Source organism: Lissotriton helveticus, chromosome 12 (genome assembly GCF_964261635.1).
Source record: "Lissotriton helveticus chromosome 12, aLisHel1.1, whole genome shotgun sequence".
Taxonomy (NCBI): domain Eukaryota; kingdom Metazoa; phylum Chordata; class Amphibia; order Caudata; family Salamandridae; genus Lissotriton; species Lissotriton helveticus.
Window position 1 is genome coordinate 817,830,919 of NC_136073.1, and position 22,588 is coordinate 817,853,506.

The 22,588-nt window shown below is 46.6% G+C and overlaps 1 protein-coding gene across 2 annotated transcripts in view; it reads right to left on the reverse strand.

Moving 5' to 3' along the window:
- Positions 1-962: 962 nt before the first annotated feature.
- The window catches only part of FLAD1 (flavin adenine dinucleotide synthetase 1), a 114,016-nt gene continuing 92,390 nt past the window's right edge, over positions 963-22,588 (reverse strand). For both annotated transcript variants that reach the window (XM_078671066.1, XM_078671065.1), the window contains exons 7-9: positions 4,152-4,225; positions 2,322-2,453; positions 963-1,349 (exon numbers count right to left, since the gene is read on the reverse strand). In XM_078671066.1, the coding sequence (XP_078527192.1) occupies positions 1,343-1,349; positions 2,322-2,453; positions 4,152-4,225 (213 nt within the window). In that variant the 3' untranslated portion in view covers positions 963-1,342. The remainder of the gene's footprint in view (positions 1,350-2,321; positions 2,454-4,151; positions 4,226-22,588) is intronic.

Here is a 22,588-nt window from a genome sequence, read left to right on the forward strand (position 1 = left end):
ATCTATAGACTGAGGTATGGGTCTGCAGATAACACCCACATATCTTCTAATATATAATCATTCTGTTTCTATACAAGGGGAAGGAGGTTAGGCTACACTATCTTTTAATAATGACAGCTCCTTTCATGATTTATGGACTACTTTGCTATGCTGACCGTATTTGTGTTAGGCATTTTCCTGCTTGTTGTGGCACGTATACTACATATTAGAGCACATTAGTTAAAATAAAGATTTTAAACTTCTTTGTGCTTCTGTCAGATCTTATTGTGGACAAGTACAAGAGTGCAAGTGAAAGGGTGTGTTCTGAAACCGTGATTCCTGAGAGATTCGGGACTGTTGTGTACTGGGTGTCTAATCACTTGTGAGATAGTTAGTCGCTCATGGGTACTAAGGTGGTAGGATGACTCAGTCCCTATACACCAAGGTCCCATAATCCTACGCATAGTTCTGTGTTTCCACAGAATTCCTGCAACAAAGGTTTAATTAAATCCAAAGCACTACATTCTCAAGTCAAATTAACCTGACAAGAGCTCAACACAGCTCCACTACTGTCCAGTAGGTGTGGCCTCTAACATTGCCATCGCATTAGTGGCAGAACACACAAGGGTAATGGCAGTCTTTTCCCAAGAGAAAGTCTTCAGCACAGAGGTTTCAGCAGAGAGTAATGGTGCTCTGTTCTTGGATTGCCAGACTGTTTTGCAGGATGATCAAATCTTTGTTGCCCGGTTAGAAATAGGTTATGAGCAACAAGGGCTTTACTTTAAACCAGTGATGATAGACTATTTGGCAAAATAATAATTCTGTGAGCCCTCTAACAGTCTTATGGAATAAAAGGTGCCTAACACATGGGCATCTTCTAGGTTATAATGGCTCTGAATGTTTTGGATATGCAGTCCCCACACACAAGTTATTTGATGAGCTGTATTTTCATGTAGATTTATAATAGTGGAGTGACAGAGTTGGCGAGTGCAATTAAAACTTTTATTGATAATTTATTCATTTACATAGGTACATTAAAAATTGGAAAAATACAAGTTTGTCAGTACCTTGGTTTTTCAAACTCCTTGGACATATTGTTGAGATGCAGGACGGCATCAATGAGTTACGAGCGGACGATGACATAAAGGATGGGGGCTGTTGAGGTTGAAGCTCTTGTGTTTGAGGGCAACGCCGCGGAGTCAGAAGCGAACAAACCCAGAACTGGCTTTCATTTTTCACCACCTTAAGGCATTCTGGTGCATGTAGAGGCACTCCCCTGTTCTCAAAGAGGTTTGAAGTTCTTACATTACCGTAAGAAGTGCCACATTAGGATCTGAATATTTCTACTAGCAGCATTTTGGTTCTACGACCTGATAAAGGCAAACAAATGGATGAACTTGTAAGCTAGAGGAAACATGTGGAACCCACATAGGGCCCAATCTGGAGTTGGGCAGTAATGGCCTAAACTCTGATTTCTGGAGGAACTGCTAAATCCAGAGAAGAATCCACTACTCAAAATTCTTACATCGAAAACGAATCACTCTTCTCAGCGACAGAAATCTCTGAATGGTTTGGATAGGCATCCACCACTGTGCCGCAGTGCTATACCAATGGCACGTTGGAAACTACGCAAATGACAATGAACAGTGAAAACAATAACAATAGTCTCCCTCTGGTGGAGAACATTCTACCAGTGGATTCAGTATTAGATCTGGATGGAAAATGCCATATTGCTGCAAGATGCAAGAAGTGTTGTATAGAGAAGATAAAATAACAATGGGATTTCCTCTTCCATACATCCCGTAGGTGGAGAAAGCGCCACCATTGGGCTATCACTCTTAAGTATCATATGTCATGAAATCAGTTGTTTGATACCTTAGCGCCCAACTCCAAATCTGGCAATAAATGTTTCCCAATTAGATTTTGGAAAAACCAACATTTAATGCAAAGTCACAGGTTGTGGGTTTTGCGGTGTGACTGAACTCCAGTCTACTACATCTGTTTCCAGTTTGAGATTTAGCAGAGGAAGTGCTGGGCAGGAGGGCAGAACCAGGAAACAGGGGGTGCAAAGTAAACATAGGGAATGACAAGAGCTGACCCGAGCACTCAAACACCACATGCCCCTAGGTGCAAACCGTAGAAGTATTTCCTGAACACTGGACCAAGGGGAGGAGGTAATGATTGGCAGGTCCATGTGCCAGTGGCAACTGGGCCACTAGCAAACAGGTACACTCCAAAAAACACAACACAGGGTGACCACAAAGGTTAGGGATCCCGAGGAGGGGGGTGGTTAGTGTCACGTGTGGCTCCACAAACAGCACACCACAGACAGGGATAGTTACTTCCTAGATGTCCGCTCTTCGTCCTCCTTCTCCAGCATGTAGGCTGGCCGGTAACACTCTACACCTAGGTGATTCTTGTAACGCAGCGAGGGGTTCTTCTCAGTGTTGTCCATGCTTCCCAGAGAGGTGTACCTGGATAACAAGCAGGGGACCAGAAAGAACAAAACATAATTAGGAGGGGGACTGGCTCCAAATATACATCCACTTTTGCGATGGTTCTAAGGAAACAGTTTCCATGCCTGAGATGAGAGGGGCAGATAGGACTACATATATTTTGAAGGGGCAGAAAAAAGTTTATTCTCAATATCAACAATGTACTTTATAGACAAATGAATATATATTTTAATTTTAAATCTTTTCCTTTGGGAGCTATAGGTTTATTAAAGCTATTTATGTAAATCAAAAGAATAAAGTACAGGAGTCAGATTCACAGGACAATTTAGGTTGAAATTACAATCAAAACTGAAATGTGTAGGAGTGTAAAGTCAAGGTTGCGATATATGAAATATGGTTTAAACATGGTTTTACACTTGTACATTTATTCATGTGCATTTTTTCGTGTTATTAACTTTTCTCCTAATGGTGGGCAGTGGGTGTTCCCGGGTGGAAATGCCAAAGTTTTGGATGCCTACAACCGTTCTTGTTTTGGGTATTCCAAACTTTTTCTTGGCTTTCCCATCCACAAAAGGTTTAACCCTTTCAAGCGTAAATCTGTTTCGTCAGAGGGAATGAGAAGGCAAAAACAAATTGTGGAGTTGTAAGGGAAGGGGTTTATCCAGAGGCATTTCCAGTTATACAAGTATTTTCCCTCAACTGAAGTTCAAGCAGGAAAAATTTGATCATATCATCCAGATTGATGGCGATGAATCAAGGGAGGGGACGTTCTGGATTAAGAGTGCACAACTCTGGAACTCCCTGTATCCAAACCTGGGCAACCAACCAAGCCGTAGAGCCTTCAGACAACACTGTAAACCAAGCCTCTATCAAGAAGTCTTCTAATTCAGTCCAGTTGATGCAAGTGGATGAGGTACAAGGTGTCAAAATCCAATTATACCAATCTACAAATCAACGGTAGAGATCTACATATCTAGGACCACCTACTTTCCAGGTCTATTCTTCAGCGCCCATCTCATCAGGAAGGGATGGGCTAAAAAGTCTCAAGCCAGCACTTTTTAACAATTGAAAAAATAAATACATTTACATATGTGGAACTATATTCATGTGCGAATAGTACTAAAGTTAAAGCATCCCAAATGTACTCTTTGAAACCTATGTGAAGAACCAAATAATGAAACTGACATCAAACAGAGGAGTAAACATACAGGATTACACATCACACTTTTTGGGGTTAATTGGGTCATCATTGGACGGGGAGAAACTAGAGCCCACCCCTGTGGCCAAATGAACTTGATAACAGTGATCTGAAGATATAACAGAAACAATATGATGGAACAGCAGGGCAGAACCTATAGATCCTTAACTATATTAAATTACTGGAAGAAAAGGACTCTAACATCTATTCCTCATTTTCTGGAGCCTAGTAAGAGGGTTAGTAGACACGTTGTGTTTGAAAGTACTTTCGGGCAATACAGGAGAAGAAAAAGAGTTGATTAGTTAGGCAAAGGATTTATTTCCAACTCCATTTTCCAGATTTTTACACCCCTTTTGTTTCATAGGAAAGGATGGCATTCACTACTGGTGCCTTTGCTGCAGCCCTACTGGCTTTTCAGAGGTACTGATCTGTTGGGAAATGCGTTTATTTGCTGGTTGCAAGCAGACCAGTAAACCTTTCTCCCAATACCTCCTCTTGCAGAGGGTACAACCACTCACCCTTTGTCATACAGGATGCAGTAGGGAATAAACAGTGTGCGCAGGAACTCCCAGATGTCTCGGTATGTCCAATCCTGTGGGGAAGAGAGAATGGGAAAGTAAGCAACAAGATAATCTGTGCTTGCCTTACAGAGTACTCAAAGCCCATTCTCTAGCAATGCATAATGCACTAAATGCAAACATGGATCTTCAATTCCTCTTCTCAAACACCAGACTGATAATTCAGAAAAGAAGGTAGCATAAATACCTCTTTTTTCATACATCTTGCATGAGCACAGTTGCTACAATACTGTGACATCAAGCACTAATGCAATGGACTTTAATGGTCCTACCTAAGGCATTTTGCGCTCTATCACACTGCCACGCTGATGTAGGTAAGCAAACCAAGGACCTATCCGCAGAACACCTTTTTAATAGGGGCTTCCTGGATGGGAATTTATTTGCTCATTCCTATTTACCTACATCTACGTCCTCCTCTGTTGGTGGAAAGAAACTGCGTTCAAGATCAGGGTAAATCAAATTTGTCTTACCGCACAGGTGCCATTCTAAAACCTGAGTAAAGCTGATCAAAACGTCTGCATCACATCTGGGTTTCTATCAGTTACTTTGAGGCTCTAACCATTAGACCAGAGGTTCTTAACCTTTGGTCCGGGGACACCTGGGGGTCTGCGAAGCCGACTCAGGAGGTCTGCAACTGCTTAGAAAATTAAAGAATATTAACAGATTAATAAAGTGTATATAAAAAGAGAAGCAAGATGTACAATTGAAAAAATTGTAAATCTGAAGGAATTTGAAAGTGGAGGCTACATTTTAAGGTGGTATCCTTAGACTGAATTGTGGGAGCACTGCAAATCCATCAAACATAAGAGTGGTCTCAATTGAAGCTGGAAAAGCTCCAACCTATTAAAATTTGGTTACATTTGTTTGCAAAAAATACAATTTCATGATGTGTATTTTTTGATGAAGGCGTACGTTTGTATTTTTGTGCATTGCTTTGCACTTCAAATGAAAGAAAAGGCTTATGCAGGGATCCATAGCGTCCAGTAATGACTCAGAGGGGGTCTCAGGTTCCAATAATTATTAAGTTGGGGTCCACAGAAGTCAAAAGGTTAAGAACCCCTGCATTAGACGATACACCTGTGTCCACTGCACTCTCAAACACTATTCTCCCCTTTATTGCGGTTTTTGACATTAACTTTACATGTTTCTAAAAATTTGTGTTTACCTCAAATATTTCACATGTATTATTTCAGTTCTGGGGATGTGTATATCTCTATATTCCATACAAACCATATCTAGTTTGACATTACAAATATATTACAAAGGCCCAGCTAGATCTGGCAACTCATCAAAACTTCAAGGTCCTTTTACATTGTAGATGAGATGTAATCGCAAATAATTTCTTAGGAAGTAATCAAATCTTATCTGGGTGGACCTCACAATTACATTATCTGAACTAATTAAATCTCGAAGTGTCTTTGAAAAACATCTGGGTGGCGTCAAGTATTTTTTATCACAATCGATCGGTTGTGGAACTAGGAAACTGAGCACATCACTAGGTTTCCCCACATCTGTTCTGGGCCTTGTTAATGAGGGACAGCTTGAGTCCAACGGCACAGCACGTACGGGAGTCAAACAAAGACAGAGCTGTCACATTTAGTGCATCATACTTAAAAAAAAAATGAGGGGTGGAATTCTTGAGCTAATCTCAGCCACTTTTTTTTTTTATTGTGGTCTCTGTTCCAGCGCATGTTTTTGCCTATCACTCTCCGTATCTCCCCGTGTCCCTAACACTAACCAGTCCACCTTATTCCTAAACCTGTCCTGACAAACCCCACTCACCCGTTCAGTCACTTAGTCTCCTCGTGGCTCCTCATAATATTACAGTCTCTGCTAGAAACATTTCTCTAGAATTTCAGCATTCTTGCTCATGCCTGAAGCCCCAAACCACCAAGATAGAATTCACTATCTCCAACATCCCCACTGCCTGCCAGTGGTTCTGTCCATACTGGGCCAATTCTACTTTTTGGAAAAGATCTTTTTGGATCCTGGTGGTTTGATTTCACTGCTGTGACTTAAATTAAGTCAAATGCATCAAATGCCTGGAATGTACAGCGATATTATAAGTAAATGTGCGATTACTATTAAGTGGACACAGGTTGAATGCAGGCGAGAGCAAACCTCAGAGCACTTCACTCTCTGCAACCTAAACAAACCAATTTCTTGGCCTTCTACCTCTACACCAATATCCAACATGAACAACCGTCTAAACTACTTCAACTATTTAGGGGAACCATAAAAGCAACCAAACTAAAACAAACAAGAGGAAGCCAAACCTCTCAGCACCTGCATACTTTAAAGACCTTGACAATAAGAAAACGAAAGGAAAGAAAAGCAGAACCCGCAATGATCTTGCGCAACTCCATTACGTAGACAGTGTATTGCTCAGGAACGTTAGTTTCCTAAGGGAGATGATCTCTAACAATGTGTAGAAAGGTGAGTAATGAGAAGAGAGAAAATGAGTCCCATTGGCTCGTCCACTGTGCAAGTATTAGGCTCTAGTCAGTGGAAGTAGCGAGGTTTGGTCACTATATGGTTGTCAGTTGAGGAATTTCTTACCGAACAGTGGTCGTCTCAAGTTCTTTTTAAATACGTTTAAGTTGGTTCATGCTCTCGATTGAGTATTCAGTATTTCCGACAGGACACACCCATGAGTCTGGATCTTTGACTCAGTTTCCTACATTGGAGGTTGATTCTCACCTTATTAAGAGCTGTAAGATCTCTGCGTCAGGCAAGGGATATGAGGGGGATACTTTCTAGAGGTATGCTGAACTTTCGTTCTGAAAAGCTCTGGCCATGGTACAATTGAGTATGCAAAGTGCTCTGTCACTTGTGGCTTTGTACCTGCTACACAAAATTTAATAAATGAAATAAAAGACAAAGGATCTCAAAACTGGTTCTCAATTCTACTGAGCGAACAAGGAAAGATTTAATTCCACGTGGAATGTGGTTGTGTTTTTTCCAGTCCAAGCCAAGGAGTCAGCTAGCAGTTCTCTAATTTTCAAATTTCCTTTTGGTGGCACCTGCACATATACTGTTGCAACAGTCTAGGGCGATCGCTGGAGAGTCTTGCCCAATGTTTTTTTTTTTGGAGTTCAACAAAATCTTTATTGGCATAAAAGTTCAACACAATTTTGACCGCCAATGGCCTACAACCCGGAGGCTGGCCGCATATAGCAGTATCACAATACTCTGTAGCACACAGCCATTCAGCTGGTAACCCAAGGGTCCAGCGGCGTCATGTGAATAATTACATTATGACAAATCGTTCTACCCTGTCACCCCTTGTTCTTGCTATTACATGAACTTTAGTTTTACATTTTTTTTCTCAGTTCCATATTGCTTGAACATAACATTTAAAAACAGTGAACCTAAAAAGCCTCGGGTAATTCCACACTCCGTCGCCACTTGTATGCATCATTACTTTTTGGTATATCATAATAATGGCAACTATTCTTAAATGTGCTGAATATTCCCATGTCACAGTTGAGCACAAGCCACTTCAGTACCTCTTGTATTCTTACAATGACGCCCCGTACCCTTCCATCGTTAATAGATAATCTGACAAATAACACCAAAAGTCCTTCGGGCGTGATCTATTTGGTAGATCCTCTTCATAAGTAACTAACTTATCTCTGCAGTACGTCATGTCTGTGAGAAGTTGGCCTGATGTGCAGTGCTCACTATTCTAGTGATCACTATATATCAGTCCAAACAACCCTTATTGATGATTGGTTGTAAGTCAACCTTATAGACCAGCTATCCTAGTAGCATGGATACGAGCAGTCTAAGGCTAAGACTCTAGAGGGCGTGTTAAGCCAGCTGTTTTACCATCACATTACCCCTTGAACACCCAGTGAAAGGACACCACACAAGTGTTATGAAAATAAACAGTGTATTTATTAGAATCACAACAGCCCTGTACTCTTTATGAGGACAGGGTGCTAGGCACACAACAAAACTCTTACGAAAATACTTAAGTTAGCACAGTATATACAAATGCCCGAGGGGCACGAAAAACCATATACTCTAAAAGTGGAATGCGAATTACTAGCAGGTAAGTAACGATTCTCAGAGGCTTTAGAAACGCTAGGCCTACAATACTGAACACTCAGGTTAGGAGCAGGAGGCCTAGGGGAGCCACGTGCAGAGTGGGAACTCTCACGCGTAAGGCGGGAAAAAGCCTATGGAAGCTAGAAATCACAAAGTTACTGTTCTCGGGCGAACCCGACTAGGTAGGTCGAAAACGACAGTGGATCTGGACCCTTGGATAGTGAGGCTATGCTGGGGCACCGAAATGCCGAAGTTACCTAGCCCAGGGGCTGCGGCTGCATAGGTCTGAAAAGACGTCGGGATTCCTCGTTGACGAACCAGGAGCCTGAAGAAGAAGTTGCTGGCAGGCGGCCAGTGAAGGAAAGTTCGAAGAGATCCAAGCCTGGATCAGGGAAGAAGAAAACCTGAAAGCAGAGGGGACCAAGTTCTTGAATCACTAGCCAGTGATTAAGTGGGCACCAGGATGGCACCGGGTGAAGTCACCGCAGTCAGGTGAGTGGGCGCTGCTGGGCTCTGTAGTCTCACGGACCAGGAGGCGTTGTCGGCGACCAGGATGGAGGTACGAGCTGTCCCACGATGGATGATGCTCTCGACGTCGCTGGACCCAGGATTGGGGCAACAAGTCTTGGCAAATTCAAGCCCACGCGGTGGACCTAAAATGGCGTCTTGAGTGGATCAGGAGGGTCCAGGGTACTTCTCCGATGGAGGGAAGCAAGGGCCAGTCTGGAGCAACCAGACCAGCAGCAGTGATGTCGTCGGGCGTCGTTAGGAAGGCCACAAGCCAGCGGGCTAGTAGCCAAACAACGCGGTGAGTAGCAAAAAGCAGAAGGGCCCCACGCAGATCGTGGAGATGCTGGGAGGCTGAACTTCGGTGCTGGAGCTGCTCAAGGTCGGGGCTTCTCGGTCCCCAAAGCACTCACCAGAGGATCCCTCGGCGGTCGTGCTGGAAAGAAGTCATGCAGTCTTGAAGATGGCCGGTCCCTCGAGGTCTCGTCGCACCCACGGTTCTCAGCTGGGCTGTAGAGGTGGGTAGAGGTGCCAGGGAAGCCGGTTCTCGTCGAGCTGGGCAGTCGGATTCCGGAGGAAGGACTTGCAGCAGACCGCAGTGTTCTTAAGATGGTGCCTGCGGATGCAGGGTGACTACTCCTTAGCCACAAGGGAGAATCTTGAAGAAGGAAATCTTGAAGTCCTTTCGTAGAAAGTCGTGTCTTGATTCCAAAGATGATCTAATTTGGAAGGGGGCCTGCTCCTACCTTTATCTGGGAAAAGGGGGCTGGCACGCGACTAAGTCCTGCCCTATGGGTGGGACCAGGAGGGGGGTGGTTACACCCACTTCCTTGGCGGGCTTTTCCCCAGCTCAGGGTCTGGAGTGTCCCTGGAACTGGTTCAAGCCGGCCTATGCATAGTGAGCACCGGGGTGCCACTTGCAGTCACCTTCCTCTGAAGCCCTGCCTACCTAGGATACACAAAATCCTGTCTGGGACGGTGCTGGCACCGCCCCTGGCAGGAAACCCTTTGTCCTTATCTCCTGCTCTGGGAGGACTCCCAGCAGCAGGAGGGCAGACTTGTGTCTCGGTGGCAGCATCCATTTTGTGGAGCTGAGGCTCTGTTTGACTTTAACCGGGGTTAGGGGTTACATACATGTCGTGTCCCTCTAGAAGGGTGGAATGCTAACCCCGTCGCCAGAATTGGCAAGGGGTTAGTATTCCAATTCGTATGACACCTTACTCGACATGTTTTGATAAAGCGATACCAGAGTTGGCATATAACCGCGAGGATTATAATGCACTTAAGAGTATATGGTATGCGATATCATGGAAACGGCTAAGGGATAGATCCCGAAAGCCGCAGACAGGCTCAGCTCATGCCAGAGCACCATCTCACACGATTCCAAGCACTCTGCCTTCAGGATTGTCAAGGCCTGCCATAGGAGTGACTGATAGGAGATCTGTGTGTCCATTTTAGGGTTAGATATAGGTATACTATATCTAAAGCAAAGGGTGAGTACACCACCTTGCCCCAGCTGTCGTGCAGCCAGTTGTGTCAGTTTAGTTAGTCAGTCCAGGGGTGGCACAATACATGCTTCAGCCCCTGGGAGACTTCTGGGTGCACCTCAGCCCTGGGTACAGGGACTTGGAGAGGGCCCAGTGCCAATTCAGTACCTGAGTACAATTTGGATAGAGAGAACAGCTAGGCTGTGGGTCTGATTAGCAGGCCCACAGCCAGGGAAAGTCGTAAACCAGTGCAGCAAAAAGCAAAAATCTGGGTGATCATAGGATTGCAGACCCTACTCTCCTACATGACCCCCCCCCAAACTTTGGGACAATAAACTAACCTTGACCAGGTGAGTCTTCTTGCTCTAAGTGGAAATACCTGGAGAGCCCATCAGCATTGCTGTGATCAGTCCCAGGTCTATGCTCCACTGTAAAATCCATCCCCTGTAGGGAAATGGACCACCTAAGCAGTTTGGGGTTTTCACCCTTCATCTGATTTAGCCACAAGAGGGGCTTATGGTCGGTCTGAATGGTGAAGTGAGTGCCAAACAAGTAGGCCCTCAGCTTCTTCAGGGCCCAAACCACAGCAAAGGCCTCCCTCTCAATAGCTGACCAATTTTTCTCTCTGGGGGTCAGCCTCCTACTAATGAAAGCAATAGGCTGATCATTACCATCAAAATTCAGTTGAGACAGAACAGCTCCCACACCCAACTCAGAAGCATCTGTTTGGACAATGAATGGCTTGGAGTAATCTGGACTCTTAAGGATAGGTGCTGTGCACATGGCCTGCTTTAGGTCATTGAATGCTTTCTGACAGCTTGCTGTCCACTGAACTTTCTTTGGCATCTTTTTGCTTGTCAGGTCATTAAGGGGGGTCACTATGGACCCATAATTTCTGACAAACTTTCTGTAGTAACCAGTCAGGCCCAAGAAAGCTCGAACCTGAGTCTGGGTGATTGGAGGAGCCCAGTCCTTGATGGCCTGTATTTTACTCTCCAATGGCTGAACCTGGCCCCCACCTACAAGGTGGCCCAGGTATACAACCTGTGTCTGCCCTATCTGGCACTTAGTGGCCTTGATAGTGAGGCCTGCCTTTTGCAGAGCCTCTAACACTTTCCTCAGGTGGACCAGGTGATCCTCCCAGGTGGAGCTAAAGACAGCAATATCGTCAAGATATGCTGCACAGAAGTCATCCAGCCCAGTGAGGACTTGATTCACCAACCTTTGGAAGGTGGCAGGTGCATTTTTCAATCCAAAGGGCATTACCACAAATTGATAATGCCCACCAGGTGTAGAAAATGCTGTCTTGGGTTTGGCCTCCTCAGCTAACCTGATTTGCCACTACCCAGCTGTCAAATCAAATGTACTTAAGAAGTTGGCAGAAGCCAATTTATCTATAAGTTCATCTGCTCTTGGTATTGGGTGGGCATCAGTCTTAGTGACTGCATTGAGGCCTCTGTAGTCTACGCAAAACCTCATCTCTTTCTTACCACCCTGGGTGTGAGGCTTTGGCACTAGAACTACTGGGCTAGCCCAAGGGCTATCTGAGGGCTCAATGACTCCCAGCTCCAACATTTTCTGCACTTCAGTTTTGATGCAGTCTCTAACACGATCAGGCTGTCTGTAGATTTTACTCTTGACAGGCAGACTGTCTCCAGTGTCAACATCATGGGTACACCAATCAGTTTGGCTGGGTGTCAGAGAGAACATATGCCTGAAGGATTGCAGAACTTGCCTGCAATCCTGTTGCTGATGTTCAGTGAGGCTGCCACAAAAGACAACACCATCTACTGATCCATCATCAGGATTCTGAGTGAGCAGGTCTGGGAGAGGGTCACTCTCTTCCTCCTGTCCCTCATCTGTGGCCATGAGCAAGCTCATGTCCTTCCTGTCGACATATGCGTTGAGCCTGTTGACATGGAGCACTCTGAGAGGGCTCCTGGGAGTTCCAAGGTCCACCAAGTAGGTAACCTCTCCCTTTTGCTCAATGATGGTGTGGGGCCCAGACCATTTGTCTTTCAGAGCTGCTGGGGCCACTGGCTCCAGCACCCACACCTTCTGTCCTGGCTGGTACACAGTCAGAACAGCCTTTTGGTCATGCCAAGCTTTTTGGAGTTCTTGGCTGGCCTCAAGGTTTTTAGATGCCTTTTCCATATACTCAGCCATCCTGGAGCGGAGACCAAGTACATAGTCCACTATGTTGGTTGCAGGCTTTTTGAGAGGTCTCTCCCATCCTTCCTTCACCAAACACAGGGGTCCCCTTACAGGATGCCCATACAGAAGCTCAAAAGGGCTGTAGCCAACCCCCTTCTGTGGGACCTCTCTGTAAGCAAACAAGAGGCAGGGGATCAGGACATCCCATCTTCTCCTAAGAGTTTCAGGTAGTCCATGAATCATCCCTTTGAGGGTCCTGTTGAATCTCTCAACAAGCCAATTGCATTGTGGGTGGTAGGGTGTGGTGAACTTGTAGTTCACACCACACTCCTTCCACATTGCAGTCAGATATCCTGACATGAAGTTTGCACCTCTGTCAGAAACGACCTCCTTTGGAAAACCCACTCTGGAGAACACTCCAACTAGGGCTCTTGCCACCACAGGAGCTGTGGTGGTCCTCAGGGGTATAGCTTCAGGATACCTGGTGGCATGGTCCACCACCACCAGTATAAACTTGTGCCCTGATGCTGTCTGGGGTTCCATTGGACCAACAATGTCAATCCCCACTCTTTCAAAGGGAACCCCCACCACAGGTAGTGGTATGAGGGGGGCCTTTGTTGTGCCACCTGACTTACCACTGGCTTGGCAAGTGACACAGGAGCGACAAAACTCCTTGGTATTCTCATTCATATGGGGCCAGTGAAAGTGTGAGACAAGCCTGTCCCAAGTCTTTGTCTGACCTAAATGACCTGCAAGGGGAATCTCATGGGCCAAGGTGAGAAGGAAACCTCTCAGAGACAAGGGGATGACCAGCCTCCTGGTTGCACCAGGCTTGGGGTCTCTTGACTCAGAGTACAGGAGTCCATCTTCCCAGTATACCCTGTGGGCACCTGTGGCATTCCCTGCAGCCTCAGCAGCAGCCTGCTGTCTGAGGGGTTCAAGGGAAGGGCAGTCTAACTGTTCCTTCCCCAGGTCTGCTCTGGAGGGTCCCCCTGAGCCCAGAAACTCAACTTGATCAAGTTCAAGCTCTTTAGGCTCAGTTTCCCTCAGCTCTCTCAGATCAGCCTCCTCAGAGACTTGATCCTCAACCTGGGGCAAGGGGGAAGGCAAAGCCTTACCCTTACTGCTCTTCTTCTTGGAAGGTGTCTGGTCCATTCTTTCAGGATCCAGCACCTGTTCAGTGGGGCATCTCCTGGCCTGTGACCTAGTCACAGCAAGCACATGTGCTGGCAAGCCTAACATCTCCATGTGAGTCCTCTGCTCCACTTCTGACCATAGTGATGACTCCAAATCATTGCCCAACAAACAATCAACTGGGAGGTCTGAACTGACTACAACTTTCTTTTGTCCCTTCACTCCACCCCAGGAGAAAGCCACAATCGCCATACTATGACTAGTAGTGACGTTGCTGGCATTGGTCACCAGGAAATCAGTACCTGGCATGATCTGTCCAGGGTCCACAAAGTTAGGTGTCACCATGGTGACACTGGCACAAGTGTCCCTATAGGCCTGAGCCATCTTGCCATTAATCAAAGGTGTCTGCCTGTATTTGCCCAAAGTATTGGGACTTGTGTCAGGGGACATATCCATATCCCCTGTACAGACAAGGACAGCCTGAGTGAGTGTGCCAACTAAGTTGTCAGACCCCTCAGTTCCCAAGGTTAACCCAACTAATGCCTTGGGAGGTACACTACCACTACTGACTGTACTAGGGGGTGCAGTTGCCTTAGGGGCTGTAGTGGCAGGAGTTTGTCCTCCTCTTTCGGTGCACTCACTAAACCAGTGAGACTTACTTTTGCAGTACTGGCACCACCTCTTTGACTGGCCTTCTTGAGTCTTCTTCTTCTGGGAAGCCTGACCCCCACCCTCTTTGGTTTGTTGGGGACCTGGTGAAGACTTCTGGTCATTTTGTTCACTTTTGGCATTACCCTTCTGGTCTGCTTTCTTCTGACCACCCTGGTTCTGGTTCTGGTTCTGCTTGATCCTTGTCCTGACCCATTTGTCTGCCTTCTTTCCCAATTCTTGGGGAGAGGTCAGATCTGAATCAACAAGGTGCTGGTGCAACAACTGGTTCTGACAATTATTTAAAATGTGTTCTCTCATCATCAGATTATACAATCCTGTGTAATCAGTAACCTTGCTACCCAGCAACCAGCCCTCCAAAGCCTTAGTGGCACTATCCACAAAGTCAGACCAGTCCTGAGACTGAGTTTTCTGGGTGTCTCTGAACAGCAACCTGTACTGCTCAGTGGTTAAACCAAACCCATCAATCAGTGCATTTTTCAGGACCTGGTAATCATTAGCATCCTCCACTCTTGTAGTGAGGAGCTTATCTCTACCTTTACCATCAAAGGAGAGCCACAGTATAGCTGCCCGCTGACTCCGGGGAATGCCCTGCACAGTGCAGGCCCTCTCCAGAGCAGCCATCCATTTCTGGATGTCATCCCCTTGCTTAAAGGGGGGCACTATCTTAGTCAGGTGTTTAGTATCTAAACCCTTCTCTCTATCTCTTGAGAGATTGCTGCCACCAGTGGGAGCTAACCCACTCATCTGCTGCTCTCTAGCCAGGGCAAGCTTCTCTTTGGCCAGGGCAATTTCTTCCCTTTCAATCCTCAGAGTAGCCTGTCTCATCCTAGCTTCATGCTCCATTCTCTGAGGGGAAGTCAATCTCCTTTGGGGAGAGTTCCTTCTCCTCTGAGAAGAGGCATTAGAGTGCATAGATCTATTGGAGTCCCTAGAAAGAGATCTATCTCTCCTAACTCCAAGGTTAGGCCTACTTAGGGTCAGTACTGGGGGTCCCCCAGATCCTAGCCCAAGCAAGTCTAAGTTGGCCCTAGTTAGCCTTCTGACTACCTCAAGACCTTTGTCTGCCTCATCCCCAGAGAGTTCTCCTTGATCCTCCTCCTCAACTGCATTGGCAATGTTGGGGAGGTCTGGATCTCCAGAGGTACCCTCTAAGGCTGGCATATTCCCATCTAGCTGAGAAAGCTTTCTCGCATCATAAGTCTCTAAGAGACCTATTAAAAAGGGAATGGTGGGGTTAGACCCCTGTTTCAGTTTCCTGGAGGTACACACTTGTCTCATCTCCTGAAAACTGAGAGCTGCATATCTTGATTTGACCTGTGGAGGGTCAACATCCACAAGGGGAGTCTCAGTAGATTCTCCTTGGGTAGACATGCTCTTTCTAGTGAGGTGTAAGTGGTGCACTTACCTACACTATATGTTTGCCTACTGATCCCTTGCTAGAGTTGTAGTTTAGGGTGTGCTAGGCCCTAGGAGCTACAACAGCTGGTTCAGTAGAACTCAGAGTATTCTAAGCTAAGTTATATGTACCTTTAGTACTTATGTGATCTTTCACAAGATATTCTTAGGATATGTGTGGTAAAACAACAGCAAGCTCAAATCCCAACCGCTGCTCACCAATGTGAGAAGTTGGCCTGATGTGCAGTGCTCACTATTCTAGTGATCACTATATATCAGTCCAAACAACCCTTATTGATGATTGGTTGTAAGTCAACCTTATAGACCAGCTATCCTAGTAGCATGGATACGAGCAGTCTAAGGCTAAGACTCTAGAGGGCGTGTTAAGCCAGCTGTTTTACCATCACATTACCCCTTGAACACCCAGTGAAAGGACACCACACAAGTGTTATGAAAATAAACAGTGTATTTATTAGAATCACAACAGCCCTGTACTCTTTATGAGGACAGGGTGCTAGGCACACAACAAAACTCTTACGAAAATACTTAAGTTAGCACAGTATATACAAATGCCCGAGGGGCACGAAAAACCATATACTCTAAAAGTGGAATGCGAATTACTAGCAGGTAAGTAACGATTCTCAGAGGCTTTAGAAACGCTAGGCCTACAATACTGAACACTCAGGTTAGGAGCAGGAGGCCTAGGGGAGCCACGTGCAGAGTGGGAACTCTCACGCGTAAGGCGGGAAGAAGCCTATGGAAGCTAGAAATCACAAAGTTACTGTTCTCGGGCGAACCCGACTAGGTAGGTCGAAAACGACAGTGGATCTGGACCCTTGGATAGTGAGGCTATGCTGGGGCACCGAAATGCCGAAGTTACCTAGCCCAGGGGCTGCGGCTGCATAGGTCTGAAAAGACGTCGGGATTCCTCGTTGACGAACCAGGAGCCTGAAGAAGAAGTTGCTGGCAGGCGGCCAGTGAAGGAAAGTTCGAAGAGATCCAAGCCTGGATCAGGGAAGAAGAAAACCTGAAAGCAGAGGGGACCAAGTTCTTGAATCACTAGCCAGTGATTAAGTGGGCACCAGGATGGCACCGGGTGAAGTCACCGCAGTCAGGTGAGTGGGCGCTGCTGGGCTCTGTAGTCTCACGGACCAGGAGGCGTTGTCGGCGACCAGGATGGAGGTACAAGCTGTCCCACGATGGATGATGCTCTCGACGTCGCTGGACCCAGGATTGGGGCAACAAGTCTTGGCAAATTCAAGCCCACGCGGTGGACCTAAAATGGCGTCTTGAGTGGACCAGGAGGGTCCAGGGTACTTCTCCGATGGAGGGAAGCAAGGGCCAGTCTGGAGCAACCAGACCAGCAGCAGTGATGTCGTCGGGCGTCGTTAGGAAGGCCACAAGCCAGCGGGCTAGTAGCCAAACAACGCGGTGAGTAGCAAAAAGCAGAAGGGCCCCACGCAGATCGTGGAGATGCTGGGAGGCTGAACTTCGGTGCTGGAGCTGCTCAGGGTCGGGGCTTCTCGGTCCCCAAAGCACTCACCAGAGGATCCATCGGCGGTCGTGCTGGAAAGAAGTCGTGCAGTCTTGAAGATGGCCGGTCCCTCGAGGTCTCGTCGCACCCACGGTTCTCAGCTGGGCTGTAGAGGTGGGTAGAGGTCAGAGGTGCCAGGGAAGCCGGTTCTCGTCGAGCTGGGCAGTCGGATTCCGGAGGAAGGACTTGCAGCAGACCGCAGTGTTCTTAAGATGGTGCCTGCGGATGCAGGGTGACTACTCCTTAGCCACAAGGGAGAATCTTGAAGAAGGAAATCTTGAAGTCCTTTCGTAGAAAGTCGTGTCTTGATTCCAAAGATGATCTAATTTGGAAGGGGGCCTGCTCCTACCTTTATCTGGGAAAAGGGGGCTGGCACGCGACTAAGTCCTGCCCTATGGGTGGGACCAGGAGGGGGGTGGTTACACCCACTTCCTTGGCGGGCTTTTCCCCTGCTCAGGGTCTGGAGTGTCCCTGGAACTGGTTCAAGCCGGCCTATGCATAGTGAGCACCGGGGTGCCACTTGCAGTCACCTTCCTCTGAAGCCCTGCCTACCTAGGATACACAAAATCCTGTCTGGGACGGTGCTGGCACCGCCCCTGGCAGGAAACCCTTTGTCCTTATCTCCTGCTCTGGGAGGACTCCCAGCAGCAGGAGGGCAGACTTGTGTCTCGGTGGCAGCATCCATTTTGTGGAGCTGAGGCTCTGTTGGACTTTAACCGGGGTTAGGGGTTACATACATGTCGTGTCCCTCTAGAAGGGTGGAATGCTAACCCCGTCGCCAGAATTGGCGAGGGGTTAGTATTCCAATTCGTATGACACCTTACTCGACATGTTTTGATAAAGCGATACCAGAGTTGGCATATAACCGCGAGGATTATAATGCACTTAAGAGTATATGGTATGCGATATCATGGAAACGGCTAAGGGATAGATCCCGAAAGCCGCAGACAGGCTCAGCTCATGCCAGAGCACCATCTCACACGATTCCAAGCACTCTGCCTTCAGGATTGTCAAGGCCTGCCATAGGAGTGACTGATAGGAGATCTGTGTGTCCATTTTAGGGTTAGATATAGGTATACTATATCTAAAGCAAAGGGTGAGTACACCACCTTCCCCCAGCTGTCGTGCAGCCAGTTGTGTCAGTTTAGTTAGTCAGTCCAGGGGTGGCACAATACATGCTTCAGCCCCTGGGAGACTTCTGGGTGCACCTCAGCCCTGGGTACAGGGACTTGGAGAGGGCCCAGTGCCAATTCAGTACCTGAGTACAATTTGGATAGAGAGAACAGCTAGGCTGTGGGTCTGATTAGCAGGCCCACAGCCAGGGAAAGTCGTAAACCAGTGCAGCAAAAAGCAAAAATCTGGGTGATCATAGGATTGCAGACCCTACTCTCCTACAATGTCTTTAAGCCATGTCTTGATATTAGGTACATTTCTTCCTTCCCAGCATTTTGATATCTGCCTCTTAGCAATCAGTAAAGCCACGGCACAGAACTTTCTCTTTCCCGCCCTAACACTTGATAGAAGGCCCAGCAAACATACCCTCATGGTGCATTCTACATCAATCCCCACCATTTTGCCCAGCATGATTGTTACCTTCTCCCAATACTCCTGGATCTTCTGGCAGTGCCAGGCTAAGTGAACAAAATCCGCCTCATCATATCCACATCTTTTACATCTGGCATTGTCTCGCAACCCATATTTATACAACCTTTTTGGCGTGTGATACGTTTGATGTAGATATTACAGATGCGTGATACGCAGATTACCATTTGGAGTGAGTAGTTTAAGCAATGAGCAGGCAGTTGACCATTCTTTCTCTTCTAATGCCTCCGGCAGAGCATCATTCCATCTCTGCATCGCTTTCCAGAAGTATGTGGGAGTTCACTTTGAGCTATCTTGTACAATCTAGACACCAGGTGTGATGTGTTGGATGAAGTTATAATGAATTGTAGCGAGTGTAAAGTTGGCGGTTCCTGTGGGTAGTCTGGATATAGATCCTGGATGGCCCTTTGCAGTCTATAGTGCGTGAATCGGAAGAGTAATGTTGGGTTGCTAATATATGTCAAATCTTCTGTTTTGCAGAAAGTTCCCTCGTGATACAGATCCCCGAATGTGTCAATCCCTATATTCCTCAATATGTCCATACCTACTTTTTCATTCGTTACCGACACCTCCTGGTGGAAATGGAGTGGGAGCGCTGGTGCATATAGAGGTAATTTATGGGCCATTCTCCCTAGTGTCCTCCATGCACGTGCCGTGGTATCTATTGTGTTTATATCCCTTGAGTGTAGCGGAGGCCTCCTGTGTGTCACTATCGCGGTCAGTGGAATTGGCGAAGCGTCACCTTCCTCAACCGCTGTGTGCGTTAGATATGTCGTGGGGTGGTACCAATGTGATGCATATTGGGCCTGTGCGCATAAATAGTAGAGTTTAAAGTCTGGCACACAAAACCCTCCTTTCTCATAGGGTAACGTTAGGGTATGCAGGTCAATACGAGCTTGTTTACCTGCCCAGATTAGTTTCAATACTAGTGACGTTATGTTAGTGAAAATGGCTGTAGATGGTGTGATTGGTATATTATTGAACAAGTACAGGAACTTGGGTAGGATATTCATTTTTAGGTCTCGCCTGTCGATGCGCATGCGCATCGAGCAAGCGAGACTATAGGGGCTCATCGACTCTTTATCTAACTTGCAAGGAATCGTGGCGATTCCTTGCAGTGCCCGTGACTTTTAAGCTCAATGCGCATGTGCATTGAGCTTAAAAGCGCGTGCACAGCCGCCCGCATTCCTCCGACACCTTCAAAGGCCCCGGCTGCTTCACACCCACATGCCGCTCTGCCCCGCTCCGCCCCCTCCCCTGAGTCATCCTGCCTGCCCTCGACGTTCCCCCCGCCCCCTCCCGCCACACAATGCCGAGAGCTTGGTTTATGGCATTATGGTGTGTCTTGTAGGTACCCCTTAAGCGGTGTATTCTCGTATTATGGCACATTCGATTTCTAATATAGAGTGTACATTGTGCCCGTCATAACATTAGTCATCATTGATAACAACGAATCCAGCCTTAGAATTCCGAGCTTTGTTTAAAAAGGTAAATCAACGGTCACAAAACGTTCCCCGAGTCCAAACGGCTTGTAACTTTAGCTCACACAAAAAAACACTCTTCCTTTTAACGTCCTACTTTTTCAAAATCTTCTTTAATCATTGACCTTTCATTTATTTAGATATTAAACACATTAATAATAGACTGTCGTCGCCGTTCCCCACATGTGGCGTTGCTACTTGCTCTGCGGTCTCCTTTGAAATGTGCGCTTTTCGCGTCCCTCCCGCCGTCTCCTCCCCTGTGAAGTCGGGTGTGTACTTCTGTTTCGCTATCCCTGCTCCGTTATGCGCTGCTGTATTTCTCGGCCTCTTTTCGCGGATTTCCTCCTCGCTTTCTGAAGCCGCTCTCATGTCTGGTCACAGCTGCCCCCTGATGGTCCCTTCGATAATGACATCAACACTGTTTCCAAACACAAGCCCACGCAGGCCCTGGAAGTTTGTTTGGAGACTGGAGGGGGCTCGAGCCGACCTATTCGCTCCATGCCCACTGTACAAACAGATGGGACCCCTGTTAAGGGCGCGGGGGCACCCCAAAGCACACAGAGTCTTTGATTGACACCTACCCAACTACGGAGGAGTGAAATTAGGGAGCTGCTGTGTGTAAACTAATGACGACTGTGGGCGACTGGGCGTGTGCCCGCCACCACGGACGGAGCCTCTTATGGGGTCAAAGGTCAGCTCGCCCACCTTGAAGCACTGGTCGCTCTCATCTCCACCCTCAAACTCGGATTAGCAGTTATGTCCATTCCATCCAACCCACCACCTCTTGCGCTTCCTAGGCTATTATTTCAGCGCGCTACAGTGCTGCAATGATTTCTGGGAATTAATAGTTTCTCGAGCCTCTTTATATTACTTCTTTGAAATGACGAGATTGCAGTACAGCGTTTGTCAAGAGAGAAGCAAAACTACAATTTGGGCTCTTATCGGGGAAGCTGTTGTTTGATTTACGTTGGCACTTTTTTTATTTTAATTCGCATGAAGACTTTTAAGATTGCTGTGAAGTTTGGAGATCGGGAGATATTGAGAAATTGTGCAAACAGAACCAACTGGCCAGAATAGATCAGTCCTTTTAATTAAGGATAGAAACCATGTTGACACCGTCTGTGGCGCTTAACAGAAACCCAGGGGGAAACTCCTGCTGACTATTTCTTAAATGTTTTGCAGTGGAATAATCCATGGTGTATTTTTAACAGCTTTAAAGTAGGCTACATTTTCGAAAGAAAGAGCTTAACTTCCGTATTGTAATAAGCCTGATTACAGATGATTTTACACACGCCACTCCATAATCTAAGCTTTTGCTTGACAATTGTTAGGGTGGAATTCTGTACGAATGTAATGTGGAATAATCGTTTCCATTGTTACAGCACTGCAAAAAAACACAAGCGCTTTTTACTTATATACTGGCTTGTTAGCCAACGCCGTGGTTCTTGTTTGTCTACTTCAAAAGGATGGAATGCTAGGCAGGCCCTGTATGGATTTATACCTTTCACCTACAAATATTTGGAGACAGCGTTTAAACAAACTATCTCGCATGCTATTACCATATGTTTTGGTAAACACACCACTGCAGCAAATTCTTTCAGTTCACTGCTGTGCTTAAAACAAAAACCTTATCATCACCGGAATGCACATAATAAAAGAGGGGCACCTTTTATTATAAGTGTGCACATAGACTTTTTTGTGCTAAGTGCAAATTGCAACTTTTCAATAAATATTTTACTCTGAGTGATAGAAGGGGCTCTGTTAGTAAAAAGCTGTTACGTACTTTAGGATGCAATTTAATCACTTGTTGAGTAACATTTTAAACCCCTCACCCTCCCTCACCCACCCTCACCCTCACTCACCTTCAACACCTCACCCTCACTCACCCTCACTCACCCTCAACGCCTCACCCTCACTCACCCTCAACACCTCACACTCACTCACCCTCACCCTCTCTCACCCTCTACCCTCACTCACCCTCAATACCTCACCCTCACTCTCACTCACCCTCAATACCTCACCCTCACTCTCACTCACCCTCACACTCACCCTCACTCACCCTCACTCACCCTCACTCACCCTCACTCACCCTCAACCCCTCACCCACCCTCAACCCCTCACTCACCCACCCTCAACCCCTCACTCACCCTCACTCACCCTCAACCCCTCACCCTCACACAGTGCAATAGGTCTCGGAGCATTTGAGTTAGAGCTTTTAGAAATGTTTATGGCTTTTTTTTAAAAATTCTTTAGCATTGGCTACAGGAAACAAAAATGCTAAAGATTTACAAAAAAACCCATAAACAATTCTAAAAGCACTAACTCTAATGCTGCGAGACCTATTGCATTTCCAATGCT